Below are 23192 nucleotides of genomic sequence, written 5' to 3' on the forward strand. Positions count from 1 at the left end.
TGCATGAAAGGCACTAATGTCTGGGTGGTGACCTGGGTTGACGATTGGCTCCAATCACTTGAACAAGCTGACCAAGGACACCGAGGAAGGCCTGGTTGAAGGTAGCCAACTGCTCCATCTGCTGCCGGGCAATTTCTGCCTCCTGGCGCATAGCTTCCTGTGCATCCTGACGTACTGCTTGAAACCGCCTCTCAGAAAGGTTATCCATTCTTTCCAGCTGCCTTTCTTCTGCTGCCCGCATATCCTCCATGACTGTGCGCAGATCCAACTGTAACCTTCTCCTTTCACCTGTAATATACAAAAGACCTAAATATTGCTTTTGGTAACATCTGCCAAACCAATACTGTAAGCTCCTTTCTCATCTGCCCCACACTGATTCACTGCCACACCTCTGTTCCCCCTGCTCATCTGCTACACCAATACACAGCACTGCTCATCTGCCCACTGCTGAACCCCCTTCTCATCTCTTCCACCACTGTACCTGCTGCTAATCCCCCCCTTCTCATCTCTTCCACCACTGTACCTGCTGCTAATCCCCCCCTTCTCATCTCTTCCACCACTGTACCTCCTGCTAATCCCCCCCTTCTTATCTCTTCCACAACTGTACCTCCTGCTAATCCCCCCCTTCTCATCTCTTCCACCACTATACCTCCTGCTAATCCCCCCCTTCTTATCTCTTCCACCACTGTACCTCCTGCTAATCCCCCCCTTCTCATCTCTTCCACCACTATACCTCCTGCACATCTCCCCCACAGCTGATCTCCCCCTTCTTATCTATTCCAACACTGTACCTCCTGCACATCTGCCCCACTGCTGTTTTAGTTTAAGAAAATGCACAGTTAAAAATTTCTTTTTTATCATCATGTCTTACCATTGTGCCTTGGTGCATTGGGAGTACTCTGTAGTTGGCTACTCTGTGGTTGGCTACTCTGTGGTTGGCTTGAGGAAATACTGCTGCTGTTGCTGCTGAAAGACATTGAAGGTCCATCTTCTGATAAGTTTGATGCATCAGTGGAGAGTACATCAACTGTTTCTGAAAATAAACATATGGTTAGATATTATATTTTAAATGGTAAGCAGAGCGATATTCTAAGCGAAGTTTTAAAAAAAAAAAAACTTACCAAAGGGGTCTACCATGGATTCGAGAATTACAGTTGCAGAGTCCAGACCTCCCTCCCTGCCTTGGTTTGCTGGCCGATGACCGTAAATGGCGTCCATGGCGTCGTACCACCTCCAAGCAGTTGGACAGTTTCCACTACGGCTGTTGGCGTCCTTAATTTTTTTATATTGTGCTTTAAGCTTTTTAAGCTTTGCCCTACACTGGCCCGACGTCCGTTCAAATCCCTCGGCTGCCATCCGCTGCGAAATATCTTTATAGACCTTTTCATTTCTCACTGATCCATCAAGCTCACTCTGAATAACGCCATCGCCGATGATTGCTAAGAACGTAGATAGTTCCTCAGATAACCAGACCCTGCTGTTGTTTGCTGGCATCCTTCTCCTTTATATGGACTAATAAGGCGACGTGGTGATTGTTTGGCGCTTTGCTTTGACGTCAGCATTGATGTTTTCTGACCACCAATCAGTGGAAAGTACTGTGTGACGCCAGTAGCTCCGCCCTAACCGTACCGTTCCATTTTCTATGGACCCACATGAGAAGCAGGACCCTGAATGGCGCGGTACGGTTCGGTTTTATGGCACGCTTTCATAATGGAAACACCCAAAATAGCGTACCGTACCGAACCGTACCGAACCGATCCGCTCAGTGGAAACGAGGCAATAGAGCACTGCTGGAGAAAATATGTTTCAAGTGTGTGCCACGGATGCCACATTCTACGTCGGTAAGGTTGGTTTGTAATTGTTGCTGCTTCATCCAGGGTGGTTTTGAGGGCTTGGTTGCAATGATTGGGAGCTAGATCCGGACAAGAGAGGGAAGAGATTGGGGTGGGAGATGACTGTAGAGTGTCAATAAGTTGCTGGGATTTAATGGTGTGTAGATTTCTGTATGTGTGAATGGTAGGCATGTCATGGGAGGAGTGAGATACCCTCATAATAATGGAAAGAAGATTGTGGACTGAAAGCGGGAAGGGTGAGTTGGCAAAGTCAGAGATTGAGCAGAGGCAGAAGAAGACTATATCAAGTGTATTTCCATCTTTGTGCATGGCACGTGAGAGGTTGAGAGAGGAGGCTAAAGAAAGAAAGTGAGAGGCTGGTGGGGAGATAGGATCATCAATGGGGATATTAATATCCCCCATAATAAAAGTTGGTTATTCAGATGATAGTAAGTGGGGAAGCAAGGCAGTCTGATGGTGTGAACCTCAAAAGAAGGGAATGTGAGTGTCACACCGGTGACAGGTTTTAGAAGGTCTGAAAGATTATCTGCACATTAGTGATCTGACAGCCTCTTTTGGTTTTGGTTTCACTTTGTCTATGTGTTGCTTGTATGTCCACACCTCCTGTTCAGGTGTGGATCATGTGACCTTTACCTCCCCCTATTTAGTCTGACTTTTCCCATCACTCCTTGCTTGGGATAGCTTCATTTGGTTTTTGGAAGAGCTGGAGTGTGGTTCTAGTTGAAGTCCTGTTCATCCATCATCCATCAGCCTCAGAAGTTAAGTGTTCCATTTGTTGTATTTTGTATTCCCCCCCACCTTTGTTTTTTACTTGGCCTCAGCGAGACCATTAGGACATCCGAGGGCCACCAGGGTTTTCTAGGTTCCTGTGTATGGGCATCTCTACCATCGAAAGGTGCCCATATGGATAGGAGTTAGGGCCAGGTGCAGGGTTTTATAGGTGGTGACCCTTTTCCTTCCCTAGCAGTGAGGCCTAGTGTCTTTTCCCTTCCTTCTTGTTGTCTTTTGGTGTTCTCCCCTACTACATCCGTGACAGTGGGAGAGAGTATAGGGGAATGACTTGATACTTGCACTGTGGAGAAAGTAGTATGCCTACTTATTCACCATCCAGCTCCAGCAATTCATATAACCCTTAAAATTCATACACTTTAATTATACATCCTTAAAATATGGATTATAAGACACACAGAACTAAAATCACTGAGAATAAACTCAGATGGTACCACAGCAGGCAGCTATAAAGATATTCTGGAGGGTGGGGAGAACTATCCCTATAAACTCACCCTGGTCTAGTGCTCAGCCCAGGGACGGCCCCTGATGGTGGGGACTCCCTGTCCTCGAACCTGGACTAATGAAGTCCTACAACAGCCCTAACACTGTGGTCAGGGATAAATAGGTGCCTGTAAGTAGAGGATAAGAAATGAATAAAGACAAACAGTACATACGCCCTCCCCTATAGAGATAGGGTCAGTTGATGGACTGTGCATACAGCCCTAGTGCTGTATTGTAACAGCCAAAAAGGTACACAGTACATCAAGGTGTTCGTAGTTAAATACACCCCATAGGTAGATATACGTAAAAGAAAATACCCCAACGCGTTTCCCCCACTATGTGGGATCATCAGAGGGTTAATAAGCTCAAGTGATATCATAGATATCGGATACCAATAGTGATATAGTGATATCCGTAATTTGGGTGCGGACCACCAGTAATGATATATTAGTGTCCGTTATACATTAATATCGATGATAGGGGAGCCATTTGATGATGGTAGGAGGAGATCAAAACTCATTTGGACCTAATGCAGACCATAACATAGATGACTGGTCAGAAGTCGATATCCACTGAAGTTAAACTTCTATAGAGGCATAGTCTCTAGAAACATCACAAAGGTCCAAAGAATTGTTAGATGGCATCAATACACTTAGATATCAGTCAGTCGTCCATCTCCAGGGTAAAGCGTCCCAGTTCCTCCAGAGACCCTACTTCTTCACCATGCCTGATATCAAGTCTGGGAGTATGGGAAAAGTGTAGCCCACCATAGGATAGAGAGGCAGCCAAGTTCAAAAGTTGAAGCCTAGTTTATGTGAGGGCCAGCAAGTTAAGAGATGTTAAAAGGAAGAAGTTATGGATTGTGGGAGTGTTGTTATGCACCATCTGAGAGTTCCAGAGAGCACAGTTAAGAGAGAAGGGAGAAGACATACAGCAAATATTAACAATAATTTCAGATATTTTGTGTGTGGCAGGTGAACAGCTGTAGTTAGAAAAAGAGGGGGGGGGCTGGGTTTGGTGAAATATCACCTGGAACTACTAGCAGGAGAATAGAAAAAGTTAGTAGATGATTGAATGATTTGTGGGGTTGTTAAAGCTTCATAGAATTCAAGAGAATTCTTAGAAAATAGTAACGCATGTCAAATCCCATAAATGGTGCCCTCTGTTCTGGACATTTGCTGGAGGTACAACAAAGACAGAGATAAGTAGATGTGTAATTGGTGGTATTGTCCATTACTTAAAGGAGAGGTCCATCATTATTTCTTTTAAATGTTGTTCCTCCCTGTGGAGAGAGCTAAACTTACCTGCTTACCCATTGCTCCGTTCAGGTTCCTTGGATCCTGGGCTGTCTTCACCAAACTTCTGGTTCTTGCAAACTTTCTGCACAGACAAGGCTACATGCATCACTGAAGCCAATGACTGACCTCAACTGTGTTGTCACCAAGCAGCATATGACCCAGCAATGATGTGACATTTAGGAAACTGTCACCGCTGAGGGCAGTCTTTGGCTGCAGCGATTCATGCGTCCATGCAGGAAGTTTACATGTGGGGACCAGAAGTCCAGTGAAGAAGCCCCAGAAACAAAACGTAGTGGCAGGGAGCAAGTAAGTATAGTTCTCTTCAAAGACACCACTGGAGAAGAATAAAATATTCCAGAACAGCCCCTTTAAACCATTATGGGGCATATTTATTGATCTTATACCCAAAATATATGACTTATGAGAACAGTCTCCCTACAATCTATTTTTCTAAATGTACCACTCTTGAAACATGCAATAACTGACCTACAAATAAGCTTAGAAAAAAAGTATTGGCTAGAGCTAAATTTTTGTTCCCCCCTCTTTAAAAAACAGCCATGAACCCCCCAGTTGCACAATGATTTCACAAAATTTATGAACTTTTTTTGCGTAGAAGAAACAGCAGCCCTGCCTAATTGATCGTACACATCATTCAACTGTATTTTTCATCATGGCAGGAATTCTGTACCTCTATTACTTACCTTTCACTGATGATATGTATAATTGCTCCATCATCTTTTATTGCTATTGCTATTCATGAAAGCTTCTGATCTTTGTTAATTGTGCTGTCCAGAGCAGGAAGGTCCCCTAAACAAGGTTAACGGAGAGAGACGGTCAACGGGTATAAGGAAAAGGCAGAGTTGCAAAATATAAAAGAAGGAAAAATAGCTGATGTAGGTGGTGTCAGTGCTTTGAAAAGGACACTTAGGGACATATTTACTACAGGTACAGTGCCAAGTGATTGGCATAAGGCAATTGCGGTGCCCATTTTTAAAAAGGGCTCTAGATCTTCCCTGGAAATTATAGACCAGTTAGTATGTCCCACTTCTTTTAAATGTTTGAAAGACATCCTGGTGCTATATTTTGTCTAGGTACCCACCACACATGCACTCTCATGATATAAAAGAAAATGTTATGCGTTTGAGATGCAATACATGTTCCGACACTTTTTTTTATCATAGCCAGCAAAACTTTTTCAGCAATTTGTGCTACAGTAGCTCTTTTGTAGGATTGGACCAGATGGGCTAGCCTTCACTCAACATTGTACATGATCCTTGGGTTCCAATAACCACCTGTTGTCTTTCCAAGAACCACGTTTGGTATGTTCTCATCACTGCATACTAGGAATACCCTACAAAATCTACCCATCATAATTTGCCCCTAGTAAACGTGCAGATCCTTACAATTTTTTATCTAATTCTAACATATCACCTTGAAGAACTGACTCTTTACTTGCTGCCTAATATATTTAACCCATTAACAAGTGCTCATTTTCATTAGATATTCACTTAACCAGTCAGAGGTTTTAATGTCATGCCTTATTTTATCTTTAAGTAGTATCTTGTAAGATCACTAGAAGATAAACTTGCTGACACTGTTGCAGGTTTTTCCGCAGGTTTTTGAAGCAGATTGCCTTGTAGACTAGGTCCCCTGATCATATAGGCAGACTATGCCTATACAAATACATACATCTAATATGGACTGCCATTAAAAAAGTATGCTGCTTCTCAATACAGTTGTACTGTCCCAACATATTACAGCTAAACATTAAAGTCTATGGGTCATAGGACATTCAAGTTTTTTAAGGGAATGTGTCATCAGAAAATATCCTGCTGTTTATCTATTCTCTCCCTGTACAATGATCTCTGCACAGGTCACAGAGCATGCCTAGAAAACCCTCCCACAGAAATTAATGAGGTTCCCTCCAGATCATTGTGTCTATGGACCATGGGGCTGCCATAAAGCAATTTTCTTAATGCTTTCTAAATGCAGTTAAGAGCAGCTCAGGCAAGATTGTCACCCCTATAATAATGTTCATGAAATAGAATAAAAAAATCTATAATCAGAAAAGAAAAACAGATTAGTAAAAAGGCAGCACCTGGATCTGGATACCTTTATAACTGCAAAGAATAAAAAAATTTGCATAGCAACTAAGTTATTCAATAAAATGTATCTGTATAGCACCACCTGCTGCTTGTTTTTTTCTTATTTCTTTGTCCGTCTCACTGGGAATGCCGCACATGCTCAGTTACATCCTTCAACTGCCTCCTGAGCTGTGAAAGGAAAAGAGCTGCAGCAGAAAAAAACACGACCCCTGAGCTGCAGCAGAAAGGACATTCCCCTTGAGCTGCCAGCTTGATATAAATTTAGTAGAGCAATTGAATCAATGAATGGGGAGATCTGTGGATCCATGTGAAGTACAGGGCTGGTTCTAGCTTTGTTAGAAATCTATTTTCATATATTATATGATGTTTGATTTTGTCTTTTTTACATTAATTAAGGTATAACCCCTTTTACTAAAGCAAATATCATGTTATCATCGTATTATGTAGTATATTCTGTTAGTCTGTTTCAACTGATGACTTTAACTGGAAATGACTAGTTTCATGATTGATCATCAATAATGATTCACCCACTTTTCAGAGTATAATAATATGAATCTCTGAAACAGACATTCCCGGTGGACCAAGCAATATCTCCCATGTCCATTTCAGAAGCCACTGGGATTTCTAGATATATTTTTAATGAAGGCGGATATCCTAATGTCAGTGCATCAAGCCAATTAATCAGATCTTACATACCTGAACCATTGCCAGTCCACTCTCCTCCCTGTTTGTCAGCGAGCTTGGCTTTTGTTCAGGCTGAAACATTGACTCTATCCTTTCATACCCTAAGCTGAAAAAAAATTACAGTGATGATTAATGTGAAGTTGAATAACAAGATGAATACTATAGCATTTGGTCAGCAGCCAAAAAAATTCTTCACTTCCAGTTCTTCCATTTCAAAAGATATTCACATGCTAGGATAAGAATTTCCACGGAAATTTAGGTATATTCTTTCCAAAATAATTCCACTTTGCCATAAGTGAAAGGCAAGGATGCTTCCCAATTATCTGCTTTATACAGGGGTAAAGTGCTTGATATTGCATTGGAAAATACAGAGTGTATTTTAAATTTCTACCTTTTATAAAATATATTGAAAACATTTTTTTTTAAATGTTTTACTTTTGACAAAATAAATTGACTACAGTGTAAATGAGTTTTCCAGGATTTACATATTGACAGCCTTTCACTAGCATCAGCTGTATGAAGAGGCCCTCCGTGATTGTGGGGTTACCAGGAGCCAGACAACACCAATCTCCTAATGATGACCTTTCATGAAGATGAGTCATTAATATGTTAATCCTGCAGGACCCCTTAAATTTGAAAGCATAAACATACAAGGAAGCAGTATAGAAATATGAGACACATCTGTTAAAAACAACTGAAAATTTCCTGGTGACAGATTCACTTTAAAGGGGTTCTTTTGGATTCACAGATTGATGGCCTATCCTCAGGATATTTCTCAAAAAGTCTACAGAACCTGTTCTATTAAATGCTTATACAAGTAGAGCCCACCGACAGAGTGGAGAGGGTGTCAGCAGTAAGTTTGTGTTGACGTCACTTTTTCATTTGCCCTTCCTCTGATCCGTCAGAACAATAACCCCCAAAAACGGATCCTGTCTGTTAAGCATCTGCCTTCACTCGGTCAGGATTTGGTCAGTAATCCATCAGTATTGCTAAAGCCAAAAAGAAACAGGAGTGGATCCAACACAGAGATGACATGTGAATGGAATATTTGCATGTCTTCTGTGTTTTGTACCCACTCCTGCTTTTGGCTACCAAATCATAAGCCAATTCTGATGCAAAATAGGGACAATGTCATACAGGCCTTACAGCTGCTACATAAGATCGATTGTGTGTCTCATTTTTCTTTCCTTCTGACAGATAAGAAGAAGGGTCAAATAACTGATGATGTCAACCAGGCCAAAAAGGCAAAATGGTGGCCGAGTCATGAAGTGGGAAGGGTAGGAACAGCATGAGAAGTCCACAAAGTGGCCGAATGACAGAGTAGTAAGGTGGCAGCAGCATGAGGAGACCACAGAGTGGCCCAGTGAAATAGTGTTGAGGTAGCATCAGCATGAGGAGACCACTAAGTAGTAATGTATCAGCAGCATGAGGAGACCACAGAGTGGTGAAGTAACAGCAGCATGAGGAGACCACAAAGTGTCCCAGTGATATAGTTTTGAGGTGGCAGCAGCATGAGGAGACCACAGAGTGGTAAGTGGCAGCAGCATGAGGAGACCACAGAGTGGTCCAGTGACATAGTATTGATGTAGCAACAGCATGGGGAGACCACAGAGTGGTGAAGTGTCAGCAGCATGAGAAGACCACAAAGTGGCCCAGTGACATAGTGTTGAGGTAAACGTATCTTAGCTTGTCACTGTGGGGTGATCAAGCTGGTAGACGATCATAAGGCGCATTACCACGACCCGGTACAGGATACAATAAAGTTTATTTTGAGACAACGCGTTTCGGGGTCTCGACGGCCCCTTTATCAAGTCTACATGGAACATAGATAATAGGAAAAGTACAGTAAAAAATTATAATAAATAAAAACATATATATGTACGTTTCAAAGTTGTATATGGAATTTGGTATAGACAGATGTGTACATGTATATGTACATTTAAGAGTCGTATATGGAATTTAGTATATATAGTTATATATTTGCATGGATGAATATATAGATATTGATAAAACATATAGATATCAATAAAACAGGGGAAAACACACTCCATTGGGTGGGCAGGTGCATCATTAATTATATGAATATATAAATAAATGTATATAAAAATATATAAAAGAAGGCTGTAAGAAATCTCTCTGTATACATTCATAAATAAATAGGTTAATTATAAAAAATATATAAAACATAGATGATAAAATATTCAAATACTCGGTTAGGTGAGTAGATATCTCATTGGTACTGATTCATTAGCACATGTGAAAATGCCGTATATATATAATTAGTTGACGTATATTGGTAAGACTGTCACATGTAGGCACATATTTGGCAGGAAATATTTGCGTATTAAAAAATACCTGTGTCACCCTAGTTTTTTGTGCAGCTGGGTGTGTACTGCCTGGTTTCTTCTAAAAAAGGCGCATGTCCGTACCTGTGGGGTCATGTGAAACAAAAGAAAGGGGGGGGGGGGGTTCTTTTAAGACTTTGGCTAAAATGGATCAACCAGTAAATATATATACATTATGACCCTCTGACCCTATTTTTCTTCTTTTCTCTCCTTTCCCTCCTCTCTCTCCTTGCTTTCTCCTTCTTTATCTTCCTTTCTCCTCCTCCCTCACTTTCTCTCTCTTCCCCTCTTCTTTTCCCTCCATTCCTCCCATATCTTTCTCTTCTCAATCCTATATATATATATATATTAAACTTTCTATTCTCCCTTTATATGTTCATGCCTTATATACATAAAAGAAAATGAGATGGGTTATCAGATAAGTATACACAAATGTATCTATTTTAGGTTGGTTACCTTAGTTTTGTTCTTGTTACACTTTGAGTGAGAGCAGCGGTTCACCACTACAGTCCTATGTGTGGCACGTGTAGAAAGGGCGCGCAGGCAAAGAGGTCTGCGCGCGCTGTGAGGGAATTGATATCGGGAGGTCGGCGTGGCTATGCAAATGAAGGGGCGTGGTTATGCAAATGCGGGAGTGTCGGCCGCTTCTTTGAGCGGCACGGCTGATGTACTTGTTAGCCAGAGCAGTTCTATAGAAGCAATTGGTCTGGGGAAGAGAAATGATGTATTGTAGGATCTTTGTCCAAAGGGGGGTGACAGTATTAATGGGACATGCTGGGTATTAAGGGTGGCAGGACCTGGTGGGAGGATATTAGTAGAGTGGGTGTGTGTATTGATATATGAAAAATTGGAGGGATGATTGATGTGACTGGAGGGGAGGACTATGAATGAGATTGGAGGGAGGTAGTGATATAAGCAATGTGCTATAATTATATGGTGAACTATGTTGATGTGCTTGGTGATAGTACTACTCAGGTGTAATGATGAGATGAATATGTATGATTCGTTGTTATTAAGACATGCGATGGAGTTACTCTGGGATTGAGTTCCGAGTTTGTAGGTTTGCAGCCGAAAGGATGGATGCGCATTTGCGTATATATAAGGAGCAGAGTTAGTGGAGGAAGAGGGGGGGGGGGGGGGAAGAATAAAAAAATAATAATGATAAAACAATGAAAATATATATATATATATGTATATATAATAAAAAATGGATAGATAAATAAATAAATATTAAAAAAATATACGGGGGGGGGGGGGGGACCCAGAATCAGAAACATTTGCTTTCCAGGGTTTCATTGAGTCCATGTGGTTCTAATGTATATAATTTGAAGATCCAAAACATTTCTCTCCTCTGGAGAGTCTTATATCTTGCTGAGCAGTTTGCGTCAATCTGTTCAATAGGAGTAATCGTCAGCTTTGTAGGGTCTTTATTGTGGACGTTGAGAAAATGTCGGGACACGCTATGCTTCATGAAGCCCTTCACGATATTTGACCTATGTTTGTTTAAGCGTTCTCTGAGTGTTTGTATCGTGCGACCTACATATTGTAGTCCACACTCACATTCCAGGAGGTAGATTATATATGATGAGGAGCAGTTAGCAAAACTTTTGATGTGAAACTCTTCTTTTGTGAAGTTGCTCCTAAACTCTTTTCTACGATGGGTTATACTATTACAGCACTTACACAAAGTGTGATTGCATTTGTAACTGCCTACAGTATCGGAATGTACATTGATTTTTATAGGGGGCTCTTTCTGTTTCAGCTTGCTGGGGGCCAGTGCATTCTTCAAGGTCCTCGCTCTCCTGAACGTAATCCGTGGTTTTTGCGGAATATTGTGTCTGAGGTAGGGGTCGTTTTATTTAGAATATGCCAATGTTTTGTTAGAATGTTCCTAAGTTTGGCATGATTTGAATTATAGGTGGTGATGAACAAAGGTCTGTACTTCTTTGATTCCTCTATTCCTTTTGCTTTTGTTTTGGTCTTGAGGCATTCATTTTGTGTGAGGTTCCTTGCACGTTCATATGCCCCATTTATAATTCCATTTGGGTATTTTTTATTTTGGAATCTAGATATTAATATTTCGCTTTGTGTTGTGAAATCAGCTGTGGTTGAGCAGTTCCGGCGTATTCGTTTGAATTGGCTGAAGGGTATGTTCTTTTTCCACTTACTATAGTGTGCGCTTCTGAAGTCTAAATAGTTGTTTCCATCCACCATTTTGAAAAATGTTTTGGTCAGGATAGTTTTATCATCAGTGTATAAAAGGAGGTCCAAATATTCGATTGAGGTTATTGAGCTGTTAACCGTGAAATTAAGGTTCCACTCGTTGGAGTTCAGGTATGACACGAAGGCCTCGGCTTCCTCATCATTTCCCTTCCAGATGATGATCAAGTCGTCGATGTAGCGTTTATAGAACACAATCTTGTTTCTCCATTTGTGTTGGTTATAGATGAATTCCTCCTCGAAGCGACCCATATACAAATTTGCGAAGCTTGGCGCGAAACGCGTCCCCATTGCGGTTCCTTTCCGCTGTTTGTAGATGTTATTTTCAAACATGAACACATTGTGTGTCAGGATAAACCTAATTGCTTCGCTTATGAAAATCTTATGTTTGGGGGACAATTGGTCATCAGTGTCCAGATAATAGTTGGATGTATTAATGCCTGCCTCGTGCGGGATGTTTGAGTAGAGGGAGGCAACGTCCAATGTCAGCCAGCAGTAAGTGGGGTCCCAGTTGGTGTCTTTGAGCAGTGAAATGAGTTGGGAGGAATCCCTTAGGTAGGAACAGAGGTTGGTGACATGTTTTTGTAAAAACAGGTCTACGTAGTGCGAGAGGTTACTGGTTAATGAATTGATACCTGAAATTATAGGTCTTCCGGGAGGGTTATTTATGTCCTTATGTACTTTGGGGAGGTGGTAGAATATCGCCATAGTGGGAAAGTCGATGGTTATAAATTCTTTCTCCTTTTTGTTCAGGACATGGTCGTCTTCTGCTTGTTTTAATAATATTTCCAATTTCTTTGCATCTTCTTTAAGGGGATTATGGGGGAGGGGTTCGTAGTATATACGGTCTCCCAGGATCCTATATGCTTCCGAGACATAGTCTTCTCTTTTTTGTATCACTATTCCACCTCCTTTGTCCGCACTTCTGATGACCAGTTGTTTGTCATTGCTAAGTTCTTTTAAAGCTTTTTTCTCCTCTAGACTGAGATTGGGTTTGATCCTTACCTTGCTGTTAATATTCCTGACCTCGTCGGAGACTAGAGAGAAAAAAGTATCTATATGATTACCTTTGTGATACGTTGGGTTAAAAGAAGATTTCGGTTTTAGATCTGTATGTGTTGTAGCGATGGGGTCTGGGGTTCCTAGATCGTCGTTCTCTTTATTTTTGATGACTTGTTTCTCTTTAATGGCGAAATGCCTTTGTAGTGTAATACTTCTAATGAAACTATTCAGGTCAATAAAGAGTTGGAACTCATTAAACTTCTCCACCGGACAGAAGGAGAGCCCTCTTTCGAGTAGCGACATTTGTGCAGTGGTCAAGTTGGATTTAGAGAGGTCGAAAATCTTCATTCTTGTGAGGTTTTGTTCCTTTTGGGGCTCTGTTGGTCTTAAAGGGGTCTTTTTGTGGTCTGTTCTATTACTATTCCTGTTTCCGTTTTTGGTTCCTCCTCTCCGGCTTCTTCTGCATTTTTTCTTTTTTTGCCTTTTTGGGGTAGCTCTGTTTTTGGTTTGAAGAAGTCTGTTATAATTGAGGTGGTCCCTGATGGTTGTTTTATGGCATAACTTGCGTGTGGGGTCAGGGTCCCCGGAAGCGGTAAAAAAGACACAGAAGTTGGGTAGGTCTGGTCTAGGGATTCATGCAGATCCTCGGGACTACATGTGTTGTGGATGGTGAGCAGAGAGTCATTAAACGTGGATGTGTCTTCATAACAGGTGGTAAGGGCTGAGGAGAAGGAAGTGGGGGGAAAGTTAAGGGGGCAGCCTTGAGGTAGGTTTATGGGTAAAGGGGATAATTGGCGATCGCGGAGTGGTATGGATGGAGGGGTGAAAAATATGGGGGTACCTGTGTTGGATTCCGGGTGGATGGAAAATGAGTGTGAATGTGTTGTTGTGGCAGTGTCAACCTTATTGGATGGGCTGGACGGAGTGTGGGTTGAAGCTGGATCGGTTATTGGTCTAGATGGAGTTGGATCAGTAGCTATTTTAGAAGATGAAATATGTGGTTGTATTAGTGTCTGTTTGACCATGGGGGTAGGTTGAGATAAAGTAGGACATTGAGATTTCGACCTAGTGTATTGATGATTTTTCGGACGTACAATTTGTGGTTTAGGGTGTTGCGTAAAGGGAGGTCCCATATTGGGTCTAGCTTGACTATATGGTTCCATCCCATTCAGGGTGCGTTTAGTAGAGGGGGGGCCTGGAGAAAGTAGGGTTTTCATTAGTAGCATTCTTATTTCTCAAGTCATTTCTACCTGTGTTTCTATCTTTGTTTTTGCTCAGCCAAAATTGAATGTTTTTAGTCCTAAAATCAGTTCTATCTCTGTTAAGCTTTGATGTTTTCTTTTCAATTGTTTCACGTTCGTATTGTGACAACCTGATTGTGATTTGTCTGTCATATTTGGTGTAGTCTGTATGTTCTTTGTGTTTGTACAACTGGTCGGAGTGTGTCTTGATTTGGTGTTTGAGGTCTTGGCATAAAGATTCTCGTTTGCTTATGAGGCGTGTAATAAGGCCTCTTGCGCACTCTAATAGGTATAAAAATCAATGTACATTCCGATACTGTAGGCAGTTACAAATGCAATCACACTTTGTGTAAGTGCTGTAATAGTATAACCCATCGTAGAAAAGAGTTTAGGAGCAACTTCACAAAAGAAGAGTTTCACATCAAAAGTTTTGCTAACTGCTCCTCATCATATATAATCTACCTCCTGGAATGTGAGTGTGGACTACAATATGTAGGTCGCACGATACAAACACTCAGAGAACGCTTAAACAAACATAGGTAAAATATCGTGAAGGGCTTCATGAAGCATAGCGTGTCCCGACATTTTCTCAACGTCCACAATAAAGACCCTACAAAGCTGACGATTACTCCTATTGAACAGATTGACGCAAACTGCTCAGCAAGATATAAGACTCTCCAAAGGAGAGAAATGTTTTGGATCTTCAAATTATATGCATTAGAACCACATGGACTCAATGAAACCCTGGAAAGCAAATGTTTCTGATTCTGGGTCCCCCCCCCCCCCCCGTATATTTTTTTAATATTTATTTATTTATTTATCCATTTTTTATTATATACACATATATATATATTTTCATTGTTTTATCATTATTATTTTTTTATTCTCCCCGCCCCTCTTCCTCCACTAACTCTGCTCCTTATATATACGCAAATGCGCATCCATCCTTTCGGCTGCAAACCTACAAACTCGGAACTCAATCCCAGAGTAACTCCATCGCATGTCTTAATAACAACGAATCATACATATTCATCTCATCATTACACCTGAGTAGTACTATCACCAAGCACATCAACATAGTTCACCATATAATTATAGCACATTGCTTATATCACTACCTCCCTCCAATCTCATTCATAGTCCTCCCCTCCAGTCACATCAATCATCCCTCCAATTTTTCATATATCAATACACACACCCACTCTACTAATATCCTCCCACCAGGTCCTGCCACCCTTAATACCCAGCATGTCCCATTAATACTGTCACCCCCCTTTGGACAAAGATCCTACAATACATCATTTCTCTTCCCCAGACCAATTGCTTCTATAGAACTGCTCTGGCTAACAAGTACATCAGCCGTGCCGCTCAAAGAAGCGGCCGACACTCCCGCATTTGCATAACCACGCCCCTTCATTTGCATAGCCACGCCGACCTCCCGATATCAATTCCCTCACAGCGCGCGCAGACCTCTTTGCCTGCGCGCCCTTTCTACACGTGCCACACATAGGACTGTAGTGGTGAACCGCTGCTCTCACTCAAAGTGTAACAAGAACAAAACTAAGGTAACCAACCTAAAATAGATACATTTGTGTATACTTATCTGATAACCCATCTCCTTTTCTTTTATGTATATAAGGCATGAACATATAAAGGGAGAATAGAAAGTTTAATATATATATATATATATAGGATTGAGAAGAGAAAGATATGGGAGGAATGGAGGGAAAAGAAGAGGGGAAGAGAGAGAAAGTGAGGGAGGAGGAGAAAGGAAGATAAAGAAGGAGAAAGCAAGGAGAGAGAGGAGGGAAAGGAGAGAAAAGAAGAAAAATAGGGTCAGAGGGTCATAATGTATATATATTTACTGGTTGATCCATTTTAGCCAAAGTCTTAAAAGAACCCCCCCCCCCCCCTTTCTTTTGTTTCACATGACCCCACAGGTACGGACATGCGCCTTTTTTAGAAGAAACCAGGCAGTACACACCCAGCTGCACAAAAAACTAGGGTGACACAGGTATTTTTTAATACGCAAATATTTCCTGCCAAATATGTGCCTACATATGACAGTCTTACCAATATACGTCAACTAATTATATATATACGGCATTTTCACATGTGCTAATGAATCAGTACCAATGAGATATCTACTCACCTAACCGAGTATTTGAATATTTTATCATCTATGTTTTATATATTTTTTATAATTAACCTATTTATTTATGAATGTATACAGAGAGATTTCTTACAGCCTTCTTTTATATATTTTTATATACATTTATTTATATATTCATATAATTATTGATGCACCTGCCCACCCAATGGAGTGTGTTTTCCCCTGTTTTATTGATATCTATATGTTTTATCAATATCTATATATTCATCCATGCAAATATATAACTATATATACTAAATTCCATATACGACTCTTAAATGTACATATACATGTACACATCTGTCTATACCAAATTCCATATACAACTTTGAAACGTACATATATATGTTTTTATTTATTATAATTTTTTACTGTACTTTTCCTATTATCTATGTTCCATGTAGACTTGATAAAGGGGCCGTCGAGACCCCGAAACGCGTTGTCTCAAAATAAACTTTATTGTATCCTGTACCGGGTCGTGGTAATGCGCCTTATGATCGTCTACCAGCTTGATCACCCCACAGTGACAAGCTAAGATACGTTTTCCAATATATACCCGAGTGGCGACTTGGCCTTCGTCCCAAGGGGCTTCTTGACGCATCTGGCAGCACTGACCTGCACCTTTTATACTTCACTGCTCACCTACAATACGGTTGCACTTAACTTCGGTGCAACCATAACAGGTGAGTCTATCGCATCCACCAGCTCTCTGAAAGAAGCTGTTGCACCTCGACTTACTTACCCTATGAGCGCCTTTCTCACCCTTTGGCCGTTACCTTACTATAGTGTTGAGGTGGCAGCAGCATGAGGACACCACTGAGTGCTGAAGTGGGAGCAGCATGAGGAGACCATAGAGTGGGCCAGTGAAATAGTGTTGAGGTAGCAGCAGCATGAGGAGAACACAGAGTAGTGATGTGGCAGCAGCATGAGGAGACAACAGAGTGGTGAAGTGGCAGCAGCATGAGGAGACCACAAATTGGCCCAGTGACATAGTGTTGAGGTAGAAGCAGCATGGGGAGACCACAGAGTGATGAAGTGGCAGCAGCATGAGAAGACCACAAAGTCGCTCAGTGACATAGTGCTGAGGTAGCAGCAGCATGAGGAGACCACAAAGAAGTTATGTGGCAGCAGCAGCTGCATGAGAAGAGCACAGAGTGGCAAAGTGACATAGTGGGCAAATGGCAGCAGCATAGGGGGACCACAGAGTAGTGATGCGGCAACAAAATGAGGAGACCACAGAGTGGTGTAGTGGCAGCAGCATGAGAAGACCACAAAGTGGCCCAGTGACATAGTGTTGGAGTGGCAGCAGCATGAGGAGACCACAGAGTGGCCCAGTAACATAGTGTTGATGTAGCAGCAGCATGAGGAGACCACAAAGTGGCCCAGTGCCATAGTGTTGAGGTAGTAGCAGCATGAGGAGACCACAGAGTAGGAATGTAGCAGCAGCAGCATGAGGAAGTGACATAGAGGGGAGGTTACATAGAGGGGAGGTGGCAGCAGCATGAGCAGACCACAGAGTGGTGATGTGGCAGCTGCATAAGGAGACCACAAAGTGGTGATATGGCAGCAGCATGAGAAGACCACAGAATGGTGATGTGGCAGCAGCATGAGGAGTCCACGGAGTAGTGATGTGGCAGCAGCATGAGGAGACCACAGAGTGTTGAAGTGGCAGCAGCATGAGGAGACCACAGAGTGGTCCAGTGACATAGTGAGGAGGTGGCATTAGCATGAGGAGACCACAGAGTAGTAATGTGGCAGGAGCATGAGGAAACCACAGAGTGGTGAATTTGCAGCAGCATGAGGAGTGAGGAGACAACACAGTGGCCCAGTGACAGAGTGTTGAGGTAGCAGCAGCATGAAGAGATCACAGTTAGAGATGGCCTTGCGGTTCACCCGGCGGGCGTTTATCGGCAAACTTTGCTTGTTCGCGGTTCGCCGAATATGCGATCATATGGCGATGTCCGACGGCCCCATATTCTTTTGCATTGTGCCGAACTTTGACCCATGACACATCCATCAGGTGGGACAGGACAGCCAATTGAGATGTTTCAGCACATGGACACACCCCTACCCTATAAATAAACCCGATCTGGCAGCCATTTTACATTCTGTTTTTTGCCAGTGTAGGGAGAGGTTGATGTGTGGAGCAAGGACAAACTGTTAGGGACACCAAACGCTAGTTAATAGGGCCTGGTATAGGGGTGGTATCGATAGGTGTGACATACTGAGGGGTGTGATATACTTATCATATACTTTCTAACATAGTGCATTTGTATTGTGCAGCAGTTGTGTGCGGTTTTGCTTTGATACTGCAGCTAGATAATGGGACAAACGCTATTGGAATAACTAATTGCAACTGATGTGATATAAATGTTGCCCCCCAAAATAAACCGATTGAGGGGTGTGATATACCTTTAATATATCTTCTAACATAGAAAGTATATTATAATGCATTTTTATTGTGCAGCAGTTGTGTGCAGTTCTGCTAAGATACCATACCTAGATAGAGGGACAAATGCTATTGGAATAACTGATTGCAACTGGTGTGATATACCTGTTGCCCCCCCCAAAAAAAAAAATTATTAAGGGATGTGATATACCTATAATATACCTTCTAACATAGAAAGTATATTATAGTGTATTTGTATTGTGCAGCAGTTGTGTGCGGTTCTGCTGAGATACCACAGCTAGATAGAGGGACAAACGCTATTGGAATAACTAATTGCAACTGGGGTGATATACCTGTTGCCCCCCAAAAAAAACTGATTGAGGGGTGTGTTATACATATAATATACCTTCTAACATAGAAAGTATATTATAGTGCATTTGTATTGTGCAGCAGTTGTGTGCGGTTCTGCTGACATACCGCAGCTAGATAGAGGGATAAACACTTTTGGAATAACTAATTGCAACTGGCGGGATATACCTGTTGCCCCCCAAAAAAACTGATTACGGGGTGCGATATACATGCTTCCACAAAATACTGATTAAGCGGTTTGATATACCAGTTTCCACAAAATACTGATTGAGGGGTGTGAAACACCAGCTTCCACAAAATATTGATGGAGGGGTGTGATACACCGGCTTCAACAAAATATTGATTGAGGACTGCGATACACCAGCTTCCACCAAATATTTATTAAGGGGTTTAATATACCAGCTTCCAGAAAATACTCATTAAGGGGTTCTATATACCTGTTTCCACAAAATACTGAGAGAGGGGATTGATATAACGGCTTCCACCAAATATAGATTAAGGCCTGCGATACACTGGCTTCCACAGAATATCGATTAAGGGATTTGATATACCAGCTTCAAGAAAATGCTCATTAAGGGGTTCAATATAAATTTTTCCACAAAATACTGATAGAGGGGATTGATATACCGGCTTCCACCAAATATAGATTGAGGCCTGCGATACACTAGCTTCCACCAAATATTAATTAAGGGTTTTGATATACCAGCTTCCAGCAAATACTCATTAAGGGGTTCTATATACCTGTTTCCACAAAATACTGAAAGAGGGGATTGATATAAAGGCTTCCACCAAATATTGATTGAGGCCTGCGATACACCAGCTTCCACCAAAAATTGACTAAGGGGTTTGATATACCAGCTTCCAGAAAATACTCATTAAGAGGGTCTATATACCTGTTTCCACAATATACTGATAGAGGGGATTGATATATCAGCTTCCACCAAATATAGATTGAGGCCTGCGATACACCTGCTTCCACCGAATATTCATTAAGGGGTTTGATATACCAGCTTCCACCAAATATTGATTGAGGCCTGCGATATACCTGCTTCCACAAATACTGCTCTTCTATATGGATTTTGTCACAGAGTCATTTTGAAAATGAGAGGCAGAGGAAGAGGCAGGCCATTCCACAGGGGTGGTAGGGGTCGGGCAGGTGCACCAGGCCGGAGCATATGTGGTAAGTTGGAGAAGGTGTGTGCGATTACGTCAAAGGACGCACCAGAGTTGGCTGAGTGGCTCACTCAGCCTTCCGCTTCTGCACCCTCCTCATCCTCTGTATCTGCACCCTCCTCACTCTCTGCTGTGCACCCCCAAAGACACCACCACCACCATAGCCCCTCCACTTGAGTCAAAGAAATTATTTTCCCATCCATTCCGAGACCTTACCGCTGCGCAGCCATTCTTGACATCGGATCAGGAAGAGGAGGTAGCAACGGCCGCCACCTAGCGGTCTGAAGACAGTACCCAGATGAGCCCATGGACGGAGGCCCCCCGCTGTTGCTGCCTTCTACGAGAATTCTAATGTCAGTGGTGGTGAAGGTGACGATGATGACGTGTCGATGGATGTCATGTGGGTGCCCAAAAGAGAGGAAGAGGAGGGGAGTTCAGAAGGAGAGACAGAGCAGCAGATAGGGGGTAGAAGGAAGAGAAGCAGACAGATCTCGCAGTGCACAGGAGGCAAAAAGCAGACTGCAAATGTATCTGGAGTGAGCCATCCACCATGCACAGTCACATCTGGCGCTCCCAGGATGGGACCATTTGTCCTCCACTCCACCTTCCACAGTGCCGTCGTCACGTTCATCTGGCATAAAGGCAGGCTTCTGTGGCCCAAATGTTCGAACGTAAAAAGTTGATGATAACCCTCTTGCCCAACAGCTGACCGCAGGCTTGTCGGGACTGCTAGCCCGCCAACTACTGCCATATAAACTGGTGGACTCGGAGGCCTTTATAAAATTTGTGGCCATTGGCACACCGCAATGGAAGGTCCCCGGAAGGAAATATTTCTCCCAAAATGGCATCCCAGAGCTATATGGCCATGTTCAGCAGCAAGTAAATGTATCTATGGTGTCGGTGCCAACATACATCTGACCACAGACACGTGGTCTAGCAAACACAGGTTAGGGTAGGTACATAACTTTTACTGCCCACTGGGTGAACATTCTGACAGCTCTCAAGCATGCAACCCTTTGCACCCGTGGATTTGGTGCTACCGCCATGGATTGCATGTAGGCCTGCCTCTTCTTTTCCTCCTACTCCATCCTCCATTTCCTCCTTGGCTGACTCCTCCTTTTTCTCTGCTACTGCCTCTTCCACTGCACCCCAAAACCTCCCCAGAACCTATTCGACATGCCAGGTGAGATGTTGCCATGCTATGCTGCGGCTGTTGTGCCTGAAAGCCAAGAGCCACACCCGTCCTGCACTGCTTTCATTTCTGCGGTCACAGGCCGATCAGTGGCTAACCCCGCTCAATTTGACAGTTGGTAAAGTGGTGTGCGACAATGGTGCCAATCTGCTGAGCGCACTGAAACAGGACAAAATGACACACGTGCCGTGCATGGCACACATCCTGTACTTAGTCGTGCAGCGATTCGTTGCCAAATACCCCGGGGTCCAGGACTTCTTGCGGCAGGACAGGAAAATCTCTGGCTATTTTAGAAGATCTTACCCGGCCATGGCTCGCCTTGCTGATGTTTAGCAGCAACACCACCTGCCCGTCAGACGTCTGATGCACTGGACGCACTGGAACTCCACCTTGTTTATGCTTGATAGGCTGCTCCATTAGCAACGTGCCGTTAACGACTACCTGTATGAACTCTGTAGCAGAACAGGTTCTGGGAGCTTGGTTTCTTTTCACCGTGTCAGTGGATGCTCAGTCGCGACGCATGCAGACTTCTGCGCCCATTTGATGAGATCATCAAACTGGTCAGTCGCAGCCAGGGCGCCATCAGTGACATCGTACCTTACACCTTCTTTCTGGAGCGTGCATTGTGTCGTGTCGTTGATCAAGCCGTCGAGGAGCAGGAGCTGGAAGATGAGGAAGTCGCAATGCAGAATGAATTCTCAGAAGGGCTACTCCATCTGAGACAAGTCAGCAGGAGTCTGAAGAGGAGTCAGAGGAGGATGGTGGCTGGGGGAAAAGGAGGAGCAAGATGAGCAGGCTTTAAACTTTTCGGGGATCCCTGGTGTTGTCCGTGGCTGGGGGGAGGAGACCAAGAAAGACATTCTCCTGGGCGATGAGCAGGAGCCAGGGCGCTCCACCGCTTCTAATTTAGTGCAAATGGGGGCCTTCATACTCCAGTGTTTGAAGAGGGACCCCTGTATAAAAAGCATAAAGGGAAAGGACCAGTAATGGGTGGCAACGTACATAGACCCTTGGTACAAACACAAAATGGCGGACATGTTACCAGCATCACAGAGGGCTGTCAGAATGCAGCATTTCCAGGCCTTGCTACGAGAGATGCTGCATTCTGCTCTTGCGGGCGCTGGTAGAGGAATTTCCACCCACAGCGAAACAGGTGCGGGTACCATTCCTACTGCACCTGCAAGAAGAGGGCGGTTTGAAGATGTGTTGGTCACTTCGGATATGAAATCATTCTTGCAACCAACCCATCGAGAGCCTCCCTCCAGATCCAGCCTCAGGGAACGCCTAGACCGACAGGTGTCCGACACTTCGGGTTAACGGCCAATGTGGACGCTCTGAGAAGCAAGGAACCCCTGGACTACTGGGTGTGCAGGCTTGACCTGTGGCCAGAGCTGGCACAATTTGCCATGGAGCTCTTGGCTTGCCCCTTGTCGAGTGTCCTGTCCGAAAGGACGTTTAGCGCATCAGGGGGGATGCTGACCGATAAGCGCACTCGCCTAGCTCACGACAGTGTGGACGACCTCACATTTCTAAAAATGAATGAGGCATGGATCTCGGAGGAATTCAACACCTGTGATGAACACGTGGAATTTCCTCATGCCAGCCCACACATATCCGCCACCACACAGAACAAAGATTGGTCCCTGTCTTATGTAAATACAGTGGCATAAAAGGCCTTTTCTGTCCGGTGAATGCCTAATGTTTGGGGCGTGTACTCCACTGGCCTGCAGTAAAATTGTTATCCAATGACCGTCTAATTCACCATCTAATTCACCTCCAGCCACTTAATCACTTGATTTTTTCTGTATGGTGAATGCCTAATTGTTGGGGCCTCGGAGGAATTCAACACCTGTGACGACCACATTTTATTGAATTTCACCTATTATCATTTGGGGTT

The 23192-nt window shown here is 43.1% G+C and overlaps 1 protein-coding gene across 1 annotated transcript; it reads right to left on the reverse strand.

Annotated features, from left to right (window-relative positions):
• Positions 1–13: 13 nt before the first annotated feature.
• On the reverse strand, positions 14–1710 carry LOC120990879. The gene is made up of 3 exons (XM_040419763.1): positions 1122–1710; positions 872–1033; positions 14–288 (listed from the first exon to the last, which is right to left on the reverse strand). Exons 1-3 carry the CDS (start codon positions 1492–1494, stop codon positions 14–16), a joined length of 810 nt encoding a protein of 269 aa, XP_040275697.1. The 5' UTR covers positions 1495–1710.
• Between the last annotated feature and the right edge of the window lie 21482 nt (positions 1711–23192).

Source organism: Bufo bufo, chromosome 2, assembly GCF_905171765.1.
Source record: "Bufo bufo chromosome 2, aBufBuf1.1, whole genome shotgun sequence".
Lineage (NCBI taxonomy): Eukaryota > Metazoa > Chordata > Amphibia > Anura > Bufonidae > Bufo > Bufo bufo.

Coding starts and splice junctions, on each gene's coding strand:
- LOC120990879 (XM_040419763.1), bottom strand. CDS start 1,494: ATGCCAGCAAACAACAGCAGGGTCTGGTTATCTGAGGAACTATCTACG. Junction 1,034..1,121: donor ATCCATGGTAGACCCCTTTG/GTAAGTTTTTTT, acceptor GTTTATTTTCAG/AAACAGTTGATGTACTCTCC. Junction 289..871: donor CAATGCACCAAGGCACAATG/GTAAGACATGAT, acceptor TGTATATTACAG/GTGAAAGGAGAAGGTTACAG.